Below are 16,182 nucleotides of genomic sequence, written 5' to 3'. Positions count from 1 at the left end.
CACACACACACCACAACAAATAAACACTGCTGACATTCACATGAGACTGTAGGGAGTAAAATGATAGCGAGACTGTGAGATGGAGATGTGAATAGAGAGAAGAGATGGATGACTGTGGAGGGGAGACAGACTGGCTAGACAAGACTAGATTGACTGGAGACTCATAACGGCTCTGAGCAAGCAGCACAGTGCCGGTGTGTACACAAATACTGCTCAGTGCAAAAAAAAAAAAGTACAAATCTGCATGCCAAAAGACACAGGAATAAAAACAGAATATAAACAGAAAGACGCATAAAAATGACAAGTAGGATGCTTACTGTGTAGACCATGTTTCCAACAAATAGGTAGTCATTTCCCTGACCGTTACTGAAGGGAGAATCTGTGGAGAACACACACAAACACACACACCTCATGACAAAGTGTTACGAGACAGAATTATGGGAATATAAAGGAATTAATCCTAGCAAGTCACTTACCATGTTCTAACATTTTGAGTGGAAACCAAAAGAGTATAATTGAATGAATCAGTGCATTGATACAGTGACCCCAAAACACCTGAAAGACAGAAAGCGAGAGAGAGAGTGAGACAGAAAGGGGAGAAAAGAGAGGTAAACAAGTCAGTGCAAGCTAATGCCAAAGCACATATATTCCCCTGCACCCCCACACACATAAAAAACAGCAATTCCTCACAGTTACATACAACTTCCACTGTGTTCTTGCCATCAAAAGTGCCCTCCTGCACCACACACACACACACACACACACACACACACACACACACACACACACACACACACACACACACACACACACACACACACACACACACACACACACACACACACACACACACACACACACACACACACACACACACACACACACACACACACACACACACACACACACACACACACACGGCTGGGTTGCTGGTGTACCCTCTAAAATGAAAGACTTCCTTATTCTGGCCCTATGAATCTCATTAGGGGTTGCCATGGAAACATCCCAGTCTCCATGCCACTCTTGTTTACTCGCTGGCGTCCCAAACAAACAAGCAGGCATCACTCATCAGTATCACAGACGAGCCACAAGGCATGACAAGTCAAATGCAGAGCATAGAAAATGTCAGATATAGCCTTGAGATTTAAGATTCAGCATGTGGTTTTTGTGTTTGTGTGTGTGTGTGTGTGTGTGTGTGTAGGGGCAATGCGGGTTGTAAAGGCGTGTGCATGTACCTTGGTGTTGAAGCCCTCGGCATTCTGGGTGATCCGGTAGAGCTGTGGGAAACGAAGCATGTTCTGCTGGCTGCACGGCCGGTCAAATATGCCCAGAGTGAACGGAGGAAGTGCAGTAAATATCTGCATGACACACGCAAAACACACACACACCCATTACAACACATAGTCACAGAGCAGTGTGTATACATGTGCACATACACTTTGACAAGCTGGACAATCGGAGTTCATATCAGACTGTCGACATTAAAAGGAATTCCGCAGTGTTAAAAATTTGGACCCTGGAGGCGTCTGCACTCATAAGTACTGACAGCAGTCACCAAAACACATCTTGGACACTTGTGCATACAATCGTTTCTGGCTTTCAGAAAGAGCAGTGATAAGGAGACAAAGCAGAGAGAGACTGATTGAGAGATAGGTTGAGAGCGAGACACTGCTTGACGTCAACTATGCAAAACAGGGAGGGTGTGAGGCCGAGGTAGGGAGAGGAGAAATGGAAAAGAGTGAGACAGTTTGAGAGGGAGCGAGGGCGGGTACTCACCACATTGTAGAGGCCTATACACCAGCGCTCAAAAAGGATCTGGCCAGAGAACCCGTTCACAAAGGCAAACCAGAGCTGGGACACAAAGAGAGGGATGAGAGTGGATCAGTGGAACAATAGCGGAGGGTAAATCTGCCTTAGGGAGGTACTGATAGTGGCAACAGCAGGGAGAGGAGGCCAAATCTGTGCCTCTGTTTACAAAATTACATGGACACGTGATAAAATGTACTCGACTAGTGTGTAATATTGTACTTTATAGTGCCAATAAAAATCCTACACATTCCCGGTCACTTGTCACATCTGGCAAGATTCAGGTATGTGAATGAAGGTTTTCATGCATACAAATATAAGACTTTGAGAAGAGCTACAATTTTTTTGTTTAATCACTGTATAGCAGAAAATAGAAAAAAAGAGCAAATATTCTTCTTGTTCAAATTCAATTTAAAATCTGAAAAACAACTCTCTTTGTAAATGCGTTTACTTCTAAGTGTATTGTTACGTTAAAGTTGCCTGTTTATCGCCTGTTTGCAATTATTATTGTGACAAAGTTTTAATCCCACTCTCCTGGTGAGGTCGCTCTTAAAAAAAAAAAAAAAGATTTTAAGCTTAAAGACCTCTACCGTGTCAAACATTAGAAACATAAAAACAGAGAGAAAATGAATGAAAAGGCTAGAGGAAAAGTTGTTTTCAACATATGCATCCTCCTCAGTAAAAACCTTCAATAAAAGAAGCAAATATGAGTGTGACAGAGAGCAGCAGTGGTCAAGAGGCAACGATCCCATTTGTTTACAGTAATTATTCCAAAGCATAACGATACATCTGGCAAAGTTGCATTGATTTTTTTAAATATAAAATATGCTAATAAAGTTGTTGCGCTTCCTGTAGCTCCAGTAAGTTTCTGACAGGAAGTTTTAAATGCATTCCTCACACAGGTTGTGGTTGACTCTGAAGCCACTTTCTGACTTTATGGAAGTTCATTTTCCGAAACTAAATGTCTGACTGCCTAAATATCACTTTGGCCCTGGGGAAACCTTCATTAACGCCATCATACACACACACACACAAACAGCAGACACACGTTGATCTGAGCGCAGATAGAGAAAATGTTTGGGGCCACTGGTGGGAGTTGTGGCATTCCTAGGCATACAGTGGAGCATACAGCCTAGGGGTGAGGTTAGATACACAAAAACACACACACCCATCCCCCTTGTTCTGTCTCCACCAAGTGGACAGAGACAGTCTCTAACCTTTGGCCTAGAGTGCTCTGCAGGGAGCCAATCATGTGAGATAATCATGGAAGCGCACACACACACACACACACACACACACACACACACACACACACACACACACACACACACGGTGGCAGAGTGGTGGTGTGAGCAGGACAGTAGGCTACAGGCTGCCGCTCCCATGACGACCTGCACCTGCTGGCATCCTTAATGTCAGACAGAGGGGTGAAGGGGGGGTGGAGCACAGCTGACAAATACCCCTCATAACATGCAGGCCAGGGCTGCAGTGTGCCCCTTCATTTCACACAAACACACACACACACAAAGCTGTCAACCCTTGGAGCCAAGGTCTTGTCACTGCTGATCTAAACACACATTTTTTCTGAGCATGTGTGTGTGTGTGCAAAAGAGACAGAAAGCAGACACCAGAAGGGCAACTCGTCCATCACTGTCAGCCATGTCGACAAACAGCTGCAAAACGTCTCTGTTAATGTAACCGTGTGTGTGAGTGTGTGTGTGTGAGCGAGAGAGAGAGAGAGAGACAGAGTGTGTGGTGGTGAAGCTCCTACCTCTATAATGTAAAGGACCACGTTCTTATAGAAACAGTAGAGGATACACTTGGTGACACGGTTGTAGCTCCACGCCCCGTGGACCAGTAGCAGCTTCTCTAAGTAGGAGAACTACCAATCAGAAACAGAGAGAGAGGAGACAGCAGGATTTATTACTAAAATTAAAGGCTTGAAATGAAAATCTGAGACAGAAAGGAAACAGAGAGAATATCAAGAATGTGACCGGGAGACGATAAAGTTGAGGCAAAAGGAGGCCAACTGATGGAGATAAGTTGTGAGAGACGCCCGAAGGCTCAGAGATAAACAACTCAAACAGTGAAAGTGACAGAACGTGTTTGTATCAAGATGGAGACAGAAAAGATAAGACTCCTCGGTAATTAGGAGAGTTCATCCCGTTCACATTTTCATTTAGTTGTCGTTATCGGCCACACAGATAACAAATATTCGAGTTATCAATTCATCTGTCAATTATCTTTCACAATTACAATTGGATTTTGCACTGTTGGTCAGACAAAACCAGCTGTATAATTTATAATTATATAAAACAGAGGAAGATAGGAATTACTCACATTGAAGAGGCTGAAACAAGAGAATGCTTGTCATTCTTCATTATTAAATGACTTCAATAATTAACCAACAATCAAAACTGCCAATCAACAAATCAAATGACTCATATTTTAGCAACAATGGGAGCTTATGAGCTGCTTGGACAGTTTATTTATTTAAACAATGGAGAGATTTTGGCTAAAAGAATAATGATGCCTTGAGCAGCCTTTATTATAAGCACGTGTGATTAATGGTTAAATTATAACATCAAATACATTTTAGCAGTTAAAAATGGCCATTTATTCAATAGTTTATGTAAAATCCCCCCTGAAAAAGCAGGAAAAGATGACTTTCTGCCACTGCTAAGTGCATACAAATATTTGCATTTCCTTGTGGACTTTGTGATGAGCTGTCCGTTTGTATTGATAACATGATACTTCAGTGACCCGTGCAAGTAAATTCTCCTTTCAGTTGTCCCCCTGCAGGGAGGTCAAAGATCAGGATCAGCTGAACAGACAGCAGGTAAGGATTCAGTGACTCGCCTAAAGCAGAGTGGACAGCCAAGCATGAATCCATTATCTATGTTCACTTAAGCCTGTAGCGTATCTGTATCACCCTGACCATCTCCTGCATGTCTCCATGCTGCAGAGGCATCCCACCTGTGCTATGGAGTAGTCAGAGGAGTTGGTGGCCTGCATGCCCTCGTTGCCACTGATCCCCACTCCAACGTGAGCCGTCTGAATCATGCCCACGTCGTTCGCTCCGTCACCTATCGCCAGCGTGATGGCCTTCACGTGTTTCTTCACCATGTCCACAATCTCTGACTTCTGCAGCGGAGACACCCTGCAGAAACAATACAAAGAGAACAATAAAAGGTGGTTGGTTGATATTATAAAACTTTACAGCTGTATGTTACAGGGTGGGAACAGTGGAAGATGAAAGAATCCTGTGAGAACAAAAGAAAACAAGGACTACATTTAGAGATAATGGAGGAAAAACAAAAATGCCAGCAGTTAGGAAAAAAGAATAAAGCCTGAATAACTTAAGTGGGAAAGAGTTTAAAGGGATGGATGAGAGGTTGGCAGAAACACAAACACACACACACAGCAGGCCTGTGTTTACTGCTCTTCACTAGGTATTAGGAAACAATGATTCACTGTTCTGCTAATAAGACGCTGGGTAGCTCTCGTTTGATCGTTTATATGTGTGTGTATGCTCACAGTGGTGTGTGTCTGTGCGTGCCCGCATACAGTGTGCCCCAGAGTGTGTGTGTGTGTGTGTGTGTGTGTGTGTGTGTGTGTGTTCAGGGAGCTTCCAGTGGTACTCCACCCTCTTGACCTGCATCACTGATCCTCCTGTCTATAACCGGTTCTGTCTCCTCACTGACAATGAAGGACCCAGGGAGGCTCGATTACAGACGTCTCCCTCGGGGGACACGGACAGACGATAGTGAGGCATTATGCTGCATTTGCTCAAGCACTGTGGATATTTTTTCATTTTATGGTGCCACGTGTTGAATCAGCTTCATCCGATTTCTTTCCGTTTGGCTTCACCAAAGAGGTTTTGGAGGTGGCTTTTCCCTTATCAAGCCTTAATATCTTCCACCATCTGCCTTGGAAGGAAACTGTTAAAGCTGTTTAAGTTTGACCTGTGCTGGAAATAAAAAACAAAAATCAAGAGTCTCTTAATGTTGGACTCATTTGTTTATGGTAATTTAATACATTATGCATGTAAGGAGCTACTTTCTTCATTCAGCTTATTTGAATATGAAAAAATATGAGAAAAACATTGCTTTTCAACTTAAAAGTTCTTCTTTCATTTTACCACAAGGTCCATTGTCTAGTCCATGGTCTTCTTCAGAAGAGGAAGTTTGTCATGAAAACACAGAAGTTTGAAAGTTTATTCTTGAGTTCGGAAACGGGACCATGAGCTCCATTTAGTAGCTATTCTGAAAGTTTTATTGGATCACATTGTTAATTTTGTGAAGAAAAGACTACAGAAGAAGTTTTCTTAATTTCATACAATCTTGCTTTTTGCATACATCTGTATACAAGCTTTTTGCTTTATTAGTTAATCATTGAGGAATTGATATATCAGGTAGTGATCATACTTGACTGCTAGGGCAGTGCTTTTGTGAGAAAAAAAATAAAATAAAAAATCGAACCCCACACACTGTTGATGCTCTCAAAAACCCAATGACTGGGCTTGAATTTGCATCTCTGCTTTCAAAACTTTGAATGAGGGGGTGTTCCTCATGTCACTCACATGAGTCCTGCAAGTGTACGGTGAAAACAAATATATCTACAAAGGAGGAGACACGGGAGAAAGCGGATACTGGGGCCGGGATTAAACTTGTATAACAAAGCAAGTTATATTTCTCACAGTACAGGACTTGCAACTGTAGTGGCTTATGTCCAGTATGAGACAAAGGCATTTTAAAGTATCTTAAGATGGGATATTTGTGGTTTAAAAGGTGATTTTTTTAAAAAAAATTTTTACCGCAAATTCATATATTTACAGGTACAATCAGCTTCTTGCCTTTTGGCTGCATTACTAAAGATTAAGCCAAATCCACATATCAAATATTTACATTACATTTCCCTGATTATAATAATTACCCCAGCCCCAATGATGTATTAGGTGATGGTAATTTAAGTATCAACACAGGACTATCCACTTAAAGTGTGGTCAATACTTCAAACAAGAGTCACTTTCACAATGTCTGTGTCTGTGTGTGTGTGTGCTGAGTACAGCTCTTACTCTCCCAGCACCAAATCCCCGCCATGTTCGTTAGTGCTCTGATAATGATTCTACAAAACTAAATTATGTGCAGTTACATTAGCCATCACATGCAAACATAATACAATATGATGCTTTGATAACGATATTACAAAATTAAATTATGAGCAGATGTATGACCCTCCACATGCACGTGCACACACATCCGGCTGGAGCCCACAGGTCATAAAGATGGCCTGTCTTTTATGAATATGTAAGAAGGATCATGTCCCGGTCAAGCTGAAATCACAGAGTTGGGTGGTCTGCTTAGTATTCATACATGGGTGTGTGCAAAAACCATAAATTTACGCACATGCACAAACACACTATCCTCCTGCCCCCCCCTCGACTCCACTCAAGAGGATGTTTCCTGGGGAAAACCTCAGAGAGAGTCCAAGCCTCTGTAGTCGTCGCTGAAGGATGGGATCAACCTCTGCTCTTTGTTTTTCCTGTTTCTGTGACTGAAGTGCGTGTCTATGCCTCTGACCACAAATCTCTCTTTATCTCTAGCTCTGTCTCACCCTACCTTTCCTCTAAACTCTGAGTCTGAGTCTAAACACTGCTAACAGTGTCTGGAACTGTGTAAAGTGCCGTTGGAGAGATGAAAGGCTCCCGCCGCTCTTCACGGTGGAACTGAGCAGAAAATAAGCAGCCGCTAAGTCCTCTGATAAACAAACGCACAGTGAAGTCAGGAAGCCATGCGTACAAGGGCACCCTGACTCCACCGCCCCCGAGACACACACACACACACACTCTCAAACTGTGAAACATCACACACATACATTAAGTGAGACATTATCTCACAGACACCTCTATACTTAAAGGTTAAAGCTCATTATGTACAAGCACCTTATTAGCAGTGTCGTGCCCTGGATGCACCGCACACACACTCACAACAGGAATCACCTACAGCAGTGGTTCCCAGCATGCAGGTCGGGACTAATTCTCAACAAAATACGTATTTTTTTCTTTTCTTTTCACTAATCTTTGTTTTTTTGTTGTGTGAAATCCTGGATAGTTTTTTATCTCCCTACTATGGCGACCCACCCTGTTGCACCCACCTCCGCTGTCAGCTCAGAGGAGGAACAACAACACTGGCTTCATCTGATTCAGTCACTGCACGTTTTATACAAACGTGAAAGCGCAACATTCCAGCCATGAAAAGGCAACCTAAAAGGGGCTATTTCCAAAATGCTTGGGACCCACTGGCCTACAGAGCAAAATACAAATTTCTTAATTTGATAAATCTACAAAACCCCTTTTTTCAGTTTACAGACATCAAATTCCTTAATGTAATTAATAAAGGGATTTTTAATATGAACACCTGCTCCTCTACACTTGAGTACCCTTTTAAAAATGATTTAAAATCAGACACCAACTATGAAACAGATCTACATTCGTTGTCATCTGTCAGTACTTTGAATATTTTCAATATTTGGTTCTATAGACAAATTTTGGTCGATATGAAAAACTCATTGATGTTCAATACTCAGTCTTAGCCAGGGTAGCGAAGGAGAATCTGAGAGGAGGATGGAGAGAGGTGCACAGAGAGAGAAGGAGAGAAGGATGGAGTGAAGGATAGAGGAAAGGAAGCTGGAGGCTGTTTGCAAGGCCTGTGAGACCTGAGTCCGGATATGGCCTGGATATGCAAGGGAGAGTCAATTACTTCCCTCCTAGCTTCACACACACACACACACACACACACGCACACACGCACGCACACACAAAAGACGAGTGGAAACTCTTTTGTTAAAAGATCACAGCTGGTCCTGAATGGAACATGACCAAAAAAGGGAACATGCAGTAAACAATCTATGAACAGAGTGCACTTTGTATGAATGGAAATGTATGATGACTATGTGTGTGTGTGTGTGTGTGTGTGTGTTAGTGCCCATTCCAGGGGTACCAGCAGTGTGTGACTCATGGCTTTGACATTTCCATGCAGTGTAGTGTATTACCATTACTCCTGCTGTGCAGTGGGACAGGCTTTTATCACCCTTGTTCATTTGCTGACTGCGGGCAACCAGCAACCTTTACACACAACACACATACACGCAGGTATACAGGCCTGCACATGCATACACACACTGACTCTTCTTTGTTATGCATACAAGAGTGTGAGAATCTATCTGTGTTTTGTGTACATTGTTTCTTTAATAGGTGCCTCCAGTCAGTGTTTGGATTATTTAATTTTAAAAAAAGGAGCCCACTCTCATCCGCCTCCTCCTGCCAGCACTCAGCCAAACTCAGTCAAGCTTCTTCATTTATTCATTACAGATGATATCCAAGGTGTCATCACAGCTCACACCCTCACCTTTTACTTTTGTGCACAGTTTGTGGCTAAAGTGTACAGGTGGAGGACAAACTGCAGCAAAAACAGCAAGGGTTTGCCTGACAATTACCGTGTAAATCAAAAGTCGTAAGGCCAAATTGTCATTTGTTCACAGAGGTTTACCCACAACACCACAATGATCCTTTTTTCTGATACAGGGTGCTTCTTCTTTTGACAGATTAAAATTCCAGACTTCTTGTAGATTGCTGATTTGTTTCAGTTTTTGGTCATAAGACTGTCCACACTGTACTTTTTTATGATGTTTGTGTGTGTTTTCATTGGATTTTCCGCTTTTCTCCTTTTATGAGCAGCAAGCATTTTTATACGCCATGTTTTAGTATAAATAAATGCTCCTCCTCAATATTAATCAGTCCATCGACTCTAACATTGATTAATATTTTTCAACCATTTTCTGTCAGCCAGAAACTGTTTAAAATTTTAATTTCGCAGCACAAAAGAAGATTTAATCGCCAACAAGGTAAAACACTGAATTTAAATATTTATGTGGTTTGTGAATTCAGAATTTCAAATTTTTCCAAGCTTTCCAGAGCTGGGCAGAAAAATTGTTTATGTATGCAAACATGTGTTTGTGTGTGCCATAAATGTGTCCTACCTACCGGCAGCAGATGACAGCTTTGCAGGATAATGCCAAGTCGAGGAAGGCCTGACGGAGCTCGAAGGACAGTGCATATTTGAGCGTCTGACCATCGATGATCAGCGCCAGCTCGTTCTCCTTCCTCAGCGAGTCGCCCAGGGATGAACAGTGAGTTGTCAGTGTGGCACGAGTAGCCTGAAAGGAGACAAGGACATAGAGAGAAGGGCTTGACTTTTTCCTTATATTTACAGAGGATTGTCAAGATATTTTCCCTCTATCCCCCAAACTAAACTAAGACTCATTACACATGATCAACATGCTTTTTTAATTTATCTGCAACATCTCTTCCCTTGGCTCAAGTCTGCATGCACACAAACACATTGGTGCACATAAGGATCTATCAGGAAATGCTGTTGGCTGAAATCCTATCCTCTAACCCTGCGGCCTCACCACTGATTAGGGCCAGTCTTCAATCCTAACCTACACCCTAAAGCAATCATAACTCTAAAGCTCACTCATTTTGTTGTGCGATCTGGCAGCAGCCCTTTAAAGTCACCACATTTTCAGGTTTTTGTGGAGTTGTGGTCAAAACACAAATCACACACACACATCAAAACATACAGGCCAATTTGTTGAAAGATCAAAACCACTTGCGGTAATTGGAAGACATGTGCTCCTGGCTGCACAGGCGGCTTTCATCTGGGGAAAAACTATTTGCTTCTGTGTACACTAAACAATTAAGAATGCCAATATAAAGTTCACAGTTGTTCCAGAAATGATCACAACACGCTGATGCAACGAGGTCCTGCGGGTATGTTGAACATGAAATCTTAAATGTTTTCTTCACAAAGCTGCAACACACCACACAGCTGGACTAATGTCAAAGCAGGGTTAAAATGAATCATCTATTTCTAATGGCAAATTGTAAGTGTGTGCATGTGTGTGTGTGCAAATGCCAGCGTGTCTGCAGGGCAGTAGTTTAGGGCAGGTTTGATGGAGCTCTTGATAATAGACGAACAGGGATTAATAGAGAAAATAAACATCCCAAGGAGTTGTAATGAATTCCATGTGGAGGAGCAGGCACGCTACAAGCTACCAGTCAGGCCCACACACACACACACACACACCTGAATTCTTCATTTCCACTGACTGAAGTTATGGTTTCCATGGGATCCCAATGTTAGCATTTACATGGTCTAATAACATTTCAAGGTTCAGTTTGCATCATGCTTGTGTGGTCCATCTGTACCTTTTAGATGCTAAACAGAAGTTTTACTGATCATCCAGTTAGAAATAAAAAGGAAAAAAAATAGCTTTCAGTCAATTTACATTAAACTATGTAAGAACAGTGAAAATGTTGAAATAATATGTATATCCACTTAATAGTTCCATCTCTGACTAAATGTTTACTCAGAGATCTTTACATTAAGGAGATCACCATGTGAATCCAGGTTAAAGCCCATTAAAAGTCACTCAAATGTTAAACAGATAGAAAGAGAATGTTTTATTCAAGTGTTGTCTAATACTGTAGCAAAGAGTCCACTAACTGTCTGCCTTGGGACTGTTTTGTAAGTTGTACGTGTGGCTTATACACATAATAAACAAGGAGTGACGTAAAATGAGATGTCCCATAACGGACATTGTTTGTGGAAACATGCGCAATACAACTAAACACGTAGCAATCAGCAACATAACACCAAACTCAAGACACAAAAGTGCATAAACATTTGAAAATTTGGCGCCGTTAAGAATCTACACCGTCTCTCACAGTGGGTTGTTGGCAGCCATCAGACCTGAGTGCGTCCAGTGACCCGCAGAGAGATGACCCCTCTGTCCACTGATCAGGATGTGGAAGAGGCAACACCGCTAGCACACACACATATGCTCACATATACATGTATGTAAGACAGTCATATGAACAATGCAGTCTCTCTTCTTCTTGCCAAACAGCGATGCACACGTGTGTCCCTCCTCTTCCCAAAAATTCCCCGCTCTTGTTTTCTCAGCCTGTGGCTGTGTGTTTTTCTTTGTATGCCGGAATTCCTGTTTGCATTCACCTTTTTCCCCAAACAGGGGAAAAGAAAACAAAAACATAATGAAAGGATTAAAGGGGGATTACAGGTTGTCAGACTTCTGAAACTCAAAGTGTCTGTGTGTGTGTGCGATGTGCACGTGTTTTTATAGAGGAGAGAAACACGTGTGTGCATGTGTGAGTGTGTCTGTTTGCATGTATGTACACAGGGGTGGTGTCTGTATGTACATGTGAGAGATGAGAATCTGACAAAACCTCCTTTTTTCCTGCTTGTCCTCACCTCATCACAGAGGAATGGACACAAAAAGCCTCAGCTTCATAGTACAAAGTAAACAGCACGTAAATGACAAATGATTGTATAAAAACACAGTGCATGACACATATTTGGAGTGGTGGGTGTTGATGCGTCAAGTCTTGCACAATTTTCTGCATGGGGCTTGATTCTGTGAAGCTCTTTCCAACATGATATGAGGGAGGGGACAGCTTTGGATTTCACATCGACTGTACGATTTATTTAGGGGAATATATTAATGGCTCAGATGCTAGTTGTGCCTGAAAATCACCACAGTATGAACCCTGGTTATTTTCACATTATAAAAAGGAGGGTCACACATACGGGTCAACGCTCAAGTGAATGTAAACAGCTCACCAGCCCAGCAGTGAGGTGCTAATACACCACAGCGACTTGTCACAGCAGGTCCGGTCAAAGCTTTAGCGGCTGCAAAGATAACCCAGGATAATAACCATGCTAAGTCTGCAGGGAGCTATAGAAGATTAAAATAGGTAACTAAGGTGCAAACACTAGTTAGCTCTTAAAGCTAACAGGCAGCCACTTACTCAAGTACAGCAAGTCCAGACCTAACTGTATCCTCATGACAAAGAATGCTGACTTAACATGAAAAGAAACAGCTCACAAAAAGGTCCACTATGATCTGTTAACACTCTCTGAAAGACGACAAACATGAAAATCTATTACTATGCAACTTTCCTCTTTCTCACGCTAAATTAAGTGCTATTTTTGGAGGCCGTAGAGGAAAAGATTGCTTAATTCTTTGATTACACCAGTTGCACTATGAGAGATCTCATTAGCAAGCATTTTTATGTTCCAAACTAAATGTTTACTTTTCATATGCATCTGAGCTTGAAGAGGGCGGAAACTTAACACACACGCACACACATACTTTGTAAAGCATGTTCACAGGCCCTTCCTTCTGCCTTTATCAGGTTTATATTTGGATCACAAAATAGGCAGAGTATGGAGGCAGTTTGAGATATCACAGGTCACCTTCTCCTTTTCCATACTTTACCATAAAACGCATAAGAACAAACACATACCCTCGCTATCTACAGTATCAATCTATATATAAATGAACACAGTGAGGATGAGGAAGGCCAAACGCTGATTAGTTCCAGGCCACCTTCTATAGTCAAAGGGAGCTCAATCGCTAGCGGTATTATGACAAATGTATATAGGCAGAGTATAAAATATACAAAAAAGCACTAAGCAAGATAAATGAGAAAGGGTATAAAGAATAAGAGAGAGACAGAGAGAAAGAGAAAGAGAGAGCTGCTGAGTGAAAAGACGGTGGAGAAAGACACGCTCCTATTTAAAGTGCAGATTCTGTCACCAATGAGATTTAATATACCGTTTAATTATCAAACTGTGCATCTGTGCAAACACCCACATCCTCATCCACCCAGAATCACACACACTGACACACACACACACAAAACACACACACAGTGCACTAAAAAAAAAGACAGACACACTAGACACACATGTGGACTTTAACAGTGGGAGGCCTGAACTACAAAAAACTATTATAAAATTGCCAGAATAGAGCATGCATGTTGAGGCACTACAAAATGTGTGTGTGTGTGTGTGTGTATACGTGCATAAAGATGATTAATGAGCAGAAGAGAGATGTTGTTTGTTTAAGAGTTGTACTGCGGGCAGCATGACGGGGAGAGGGGGATTGTGGGAAAGTTAGATGTAATGTATATTCAGTACTATCAAGCTGATCAGGGTGATCACGTGCCACTGCATTTAGGGTAAACAGTGTGTGTGTGTGACAGAAATAAAGAGGGAGACTTCTCCATTCGTTTGTATGTGTGTCCTTCGGTATTGACTAAACAGAAGGAGACAAGGCAAAGATTTGTGTCAGTCTGTGTGTGGCATGTGATCTGAAGGTGACAGATGGCGCTTGTCACAGCTTCAGCGGTCGCAAACCGTTTACCCAGGAGGCACTGCTCGCAGGGTTTGTTTTGATGAGGAGGAGCACCAAAAGGAGATCACATTACCGCTCACTCATCGCCCTCACATGGCTCAGCCAAATCTCCCCCCTCCTCTCCCCCTTTTCTTTCTCCATCCAGATTGTCTATCTCTTACATGAAGCACAATACACACTCCCCTTGTTTTATTCACAAACACACTCCGGCGCTTCCACTAAGATAAACACATATTTTGTTGCTTGTTCCTGTTCTCCCTCTAACAAACACACACACACACACACACATTTCATCCCAGCCATACATCAGAGACTGTGTAGTCGCTTCCTGTGCATAGAGGGTGCTGACAGATGTGGAGGTAGTGGTGTGAAGGAGACATGGAGCGGAGAATGAGCTTGGGAGGGAGGGGGTTGCATCTGCCGCCAAGACTGGCAAGATCCACCGCACAGATCAGCCTTCACACCGATAACAGCATGAAAGAGGGTTAGAGATAGTGAGAGAGTGAAAAGTTGGGAAACAATTTTTAAAAATGGGGACAACAGGTCAAGGTCGAGGTGAGATTTTGATAAGCAGCTTCTGTTTTCTCTCACTTGGAGGGTACACTTTCAGACAGGCCCGTGTGCATGAAAAAGCTGAGCCAGTGGGAGTTATTTTAAGTGCATGATAAGCGTTGCTCTGAAGACAGTGTCGCTTTGATCTACACCGACCACCAGAGCTCTCTGAAGTTGCCCGGATTGACAGGCTTGACTGTGACACTACGTGCACACGCAAGCACTCTACATTCTTCCACATGACATGAGTTTCTTCTCGAATGGCAAGTATCCGATTGTCTGCGGGATGTCATTACTGTGTTTTGTGTAGAAGTGGATGTGAAACGGCATTAATCATTCTCATTTAATAATTGGGTTTTGCTGCATCAGTTTGTCATATTGTTTATTCGGTCCCATGTTTGCTGCGTTGCATATACACCCATTTGGAAGTGTACATGCACTTGTCATGTGAAAACTCATGACGCATGGTTTGTGTTTCATGTCAACCAGCTGTCCCTCTCAACTTTCCTGTCACTGCGTCTCCATATAGAAATGTGTTTCAAAAGAACCCTCTGAATGATAATAATGTATTTAGTCTTAAAGCTCTTCAACAATACCAACTACAAGGAACATTTTGTTTTGCATGACAGTCTCCGCAGGAGTCCCCCCCCCTCTCCACAGAGCTGATACAGATTCAAAAACCAGTCCAAGGACACATCAGCAGGGTGGTTGGTTGCTATTACTGTGTAGTGACGCCAGGATTTCCAGCTGAAAGATGCATTCCCTACAGAACCAAGTTGTTTTAAGTTGCTACGAAATGAAGTGTGCTGAACAGAAAGCTTTTGTCTGTATTTCGCATTAAAAAAAAGCTTCAAACTGCATCACACTGCCTTTCCCTCTTAAGAATATGTATATCTTAACATGCCCATTATCATAGAAACAGTGTTTATGCAACTTCTCCATGATAAAAAGACTTAATCAGCTCAGCCACTTTACTCACCATTCTCACCAGTCTCCTTTGTTTATACTGGAAGTCTCATCTTTAGTCAGAACCTCTCAGCATGGCCTAAATCCGTCATTGCTATAGTACATCCTGCCTCATTACAAGTCATTCAGCTGTAGGAGAGATGTTTTTCTGCCTGAAAATTTCAACTGAAAGGGATTAAATACTCAGACCTCATGATCACAAAAAACTCTTGTCTTATGTGCTATTAGGCCTGCCTACGTCTATGTGTAATCTCTGCAGAAGAGTTTTCTGAGGTTGACAGGCTGCAATTAAAGCTTATAGACAAGAATTTCAAATATGTATAAGCAATAACAGCAGGGCCAAAAAGGGTTATCAGCTGTTAAAGCCAAATATATTGTTCTCCGACCCAGACTGTATTGACCAGACAGTAATCAGACTTTGAACTGTTCACTGGAACCGTACATTATGTGACATGTACATGCTGCTAACAAAAACTTCAAAACTGCATTACGAACGATCCACTTACAGTCCACTAACTGTATTGGCTTTCATCCTCTTTTACTAACTGCATAAGCAATTCACAGGCTAAAGTACCT

The 16,182-nt window shown here is 42.2% G+C and overlaps 1 protein-coding gene across 5 annotated transcripts in view; it reads right to left on the bottom strand.

Annotated features, from left to right (window-relative positions):
* The window catches only part of atp8a2 (ATPase phospholipid transporting 8A2), a 48,145-nt gene that overhangs the window by 10,733 nt on the left and 21,230 nt on the right, over window positions 1-16,182 (bottom strand). For all 5 annotated transcript variants that reach the window (XR_011585862.1, XM_070852592.1, XM_070852595.1 and 2 more), the window contains 7 exons: window positions 9,851-10,023; window positions 4,783-4,966; window positions 3,578-3,688; window positions 1,777-1,851; window positions 1,236-1,358; window positions 477-555; window positions 318-379 (listed from right to left, as the gene is read on the bottom strand). Coding sequence is in view for 4 of the 5 variants with exons in the window: in XM_070852592.1 (XP_070708693.1) it covers window positions 318-379; window positions 477-555; window positions 1,236-1,358; window positions 1,777-1,851; window positions 3,578-3,688; window positions 4,783-4,966; window positions 9,851-10,023 (807 nt within the window). In the remaining variant the exon portion in view is untranslated. The remainder of the gene's footprint in view (window positions 1-317; window positions 380-476; window positions 556-1,235; window positions 1,359-1,776; window positions 1,852-3,577; window positions 3,689-4,782; window positions 4,967-9,850; window positions 10,024-16,182) is intronic.

Source organism: Pempheris klunzingeri, chromosome 21, assembly GCF_042242105.1.
Source record: "Pempheris klunzingeri isolate RE-2024b chromosome 21, fPemKlu1.hap1, whole genome shotgun sequence".
NCBI classification, from domain to species: domain Eukaryota; kingdom Metazoa; phylum Chordata; class Actinopteri; order Acropomatiformes; family Pempheridae; genus Pempheris; species Pempheris klunzingeri.
The sequence above is the reverse complement of the archived record's forward strand: the minus strand, read 5'-3'. Positions and strand labels throughout refer to the sequence as shown.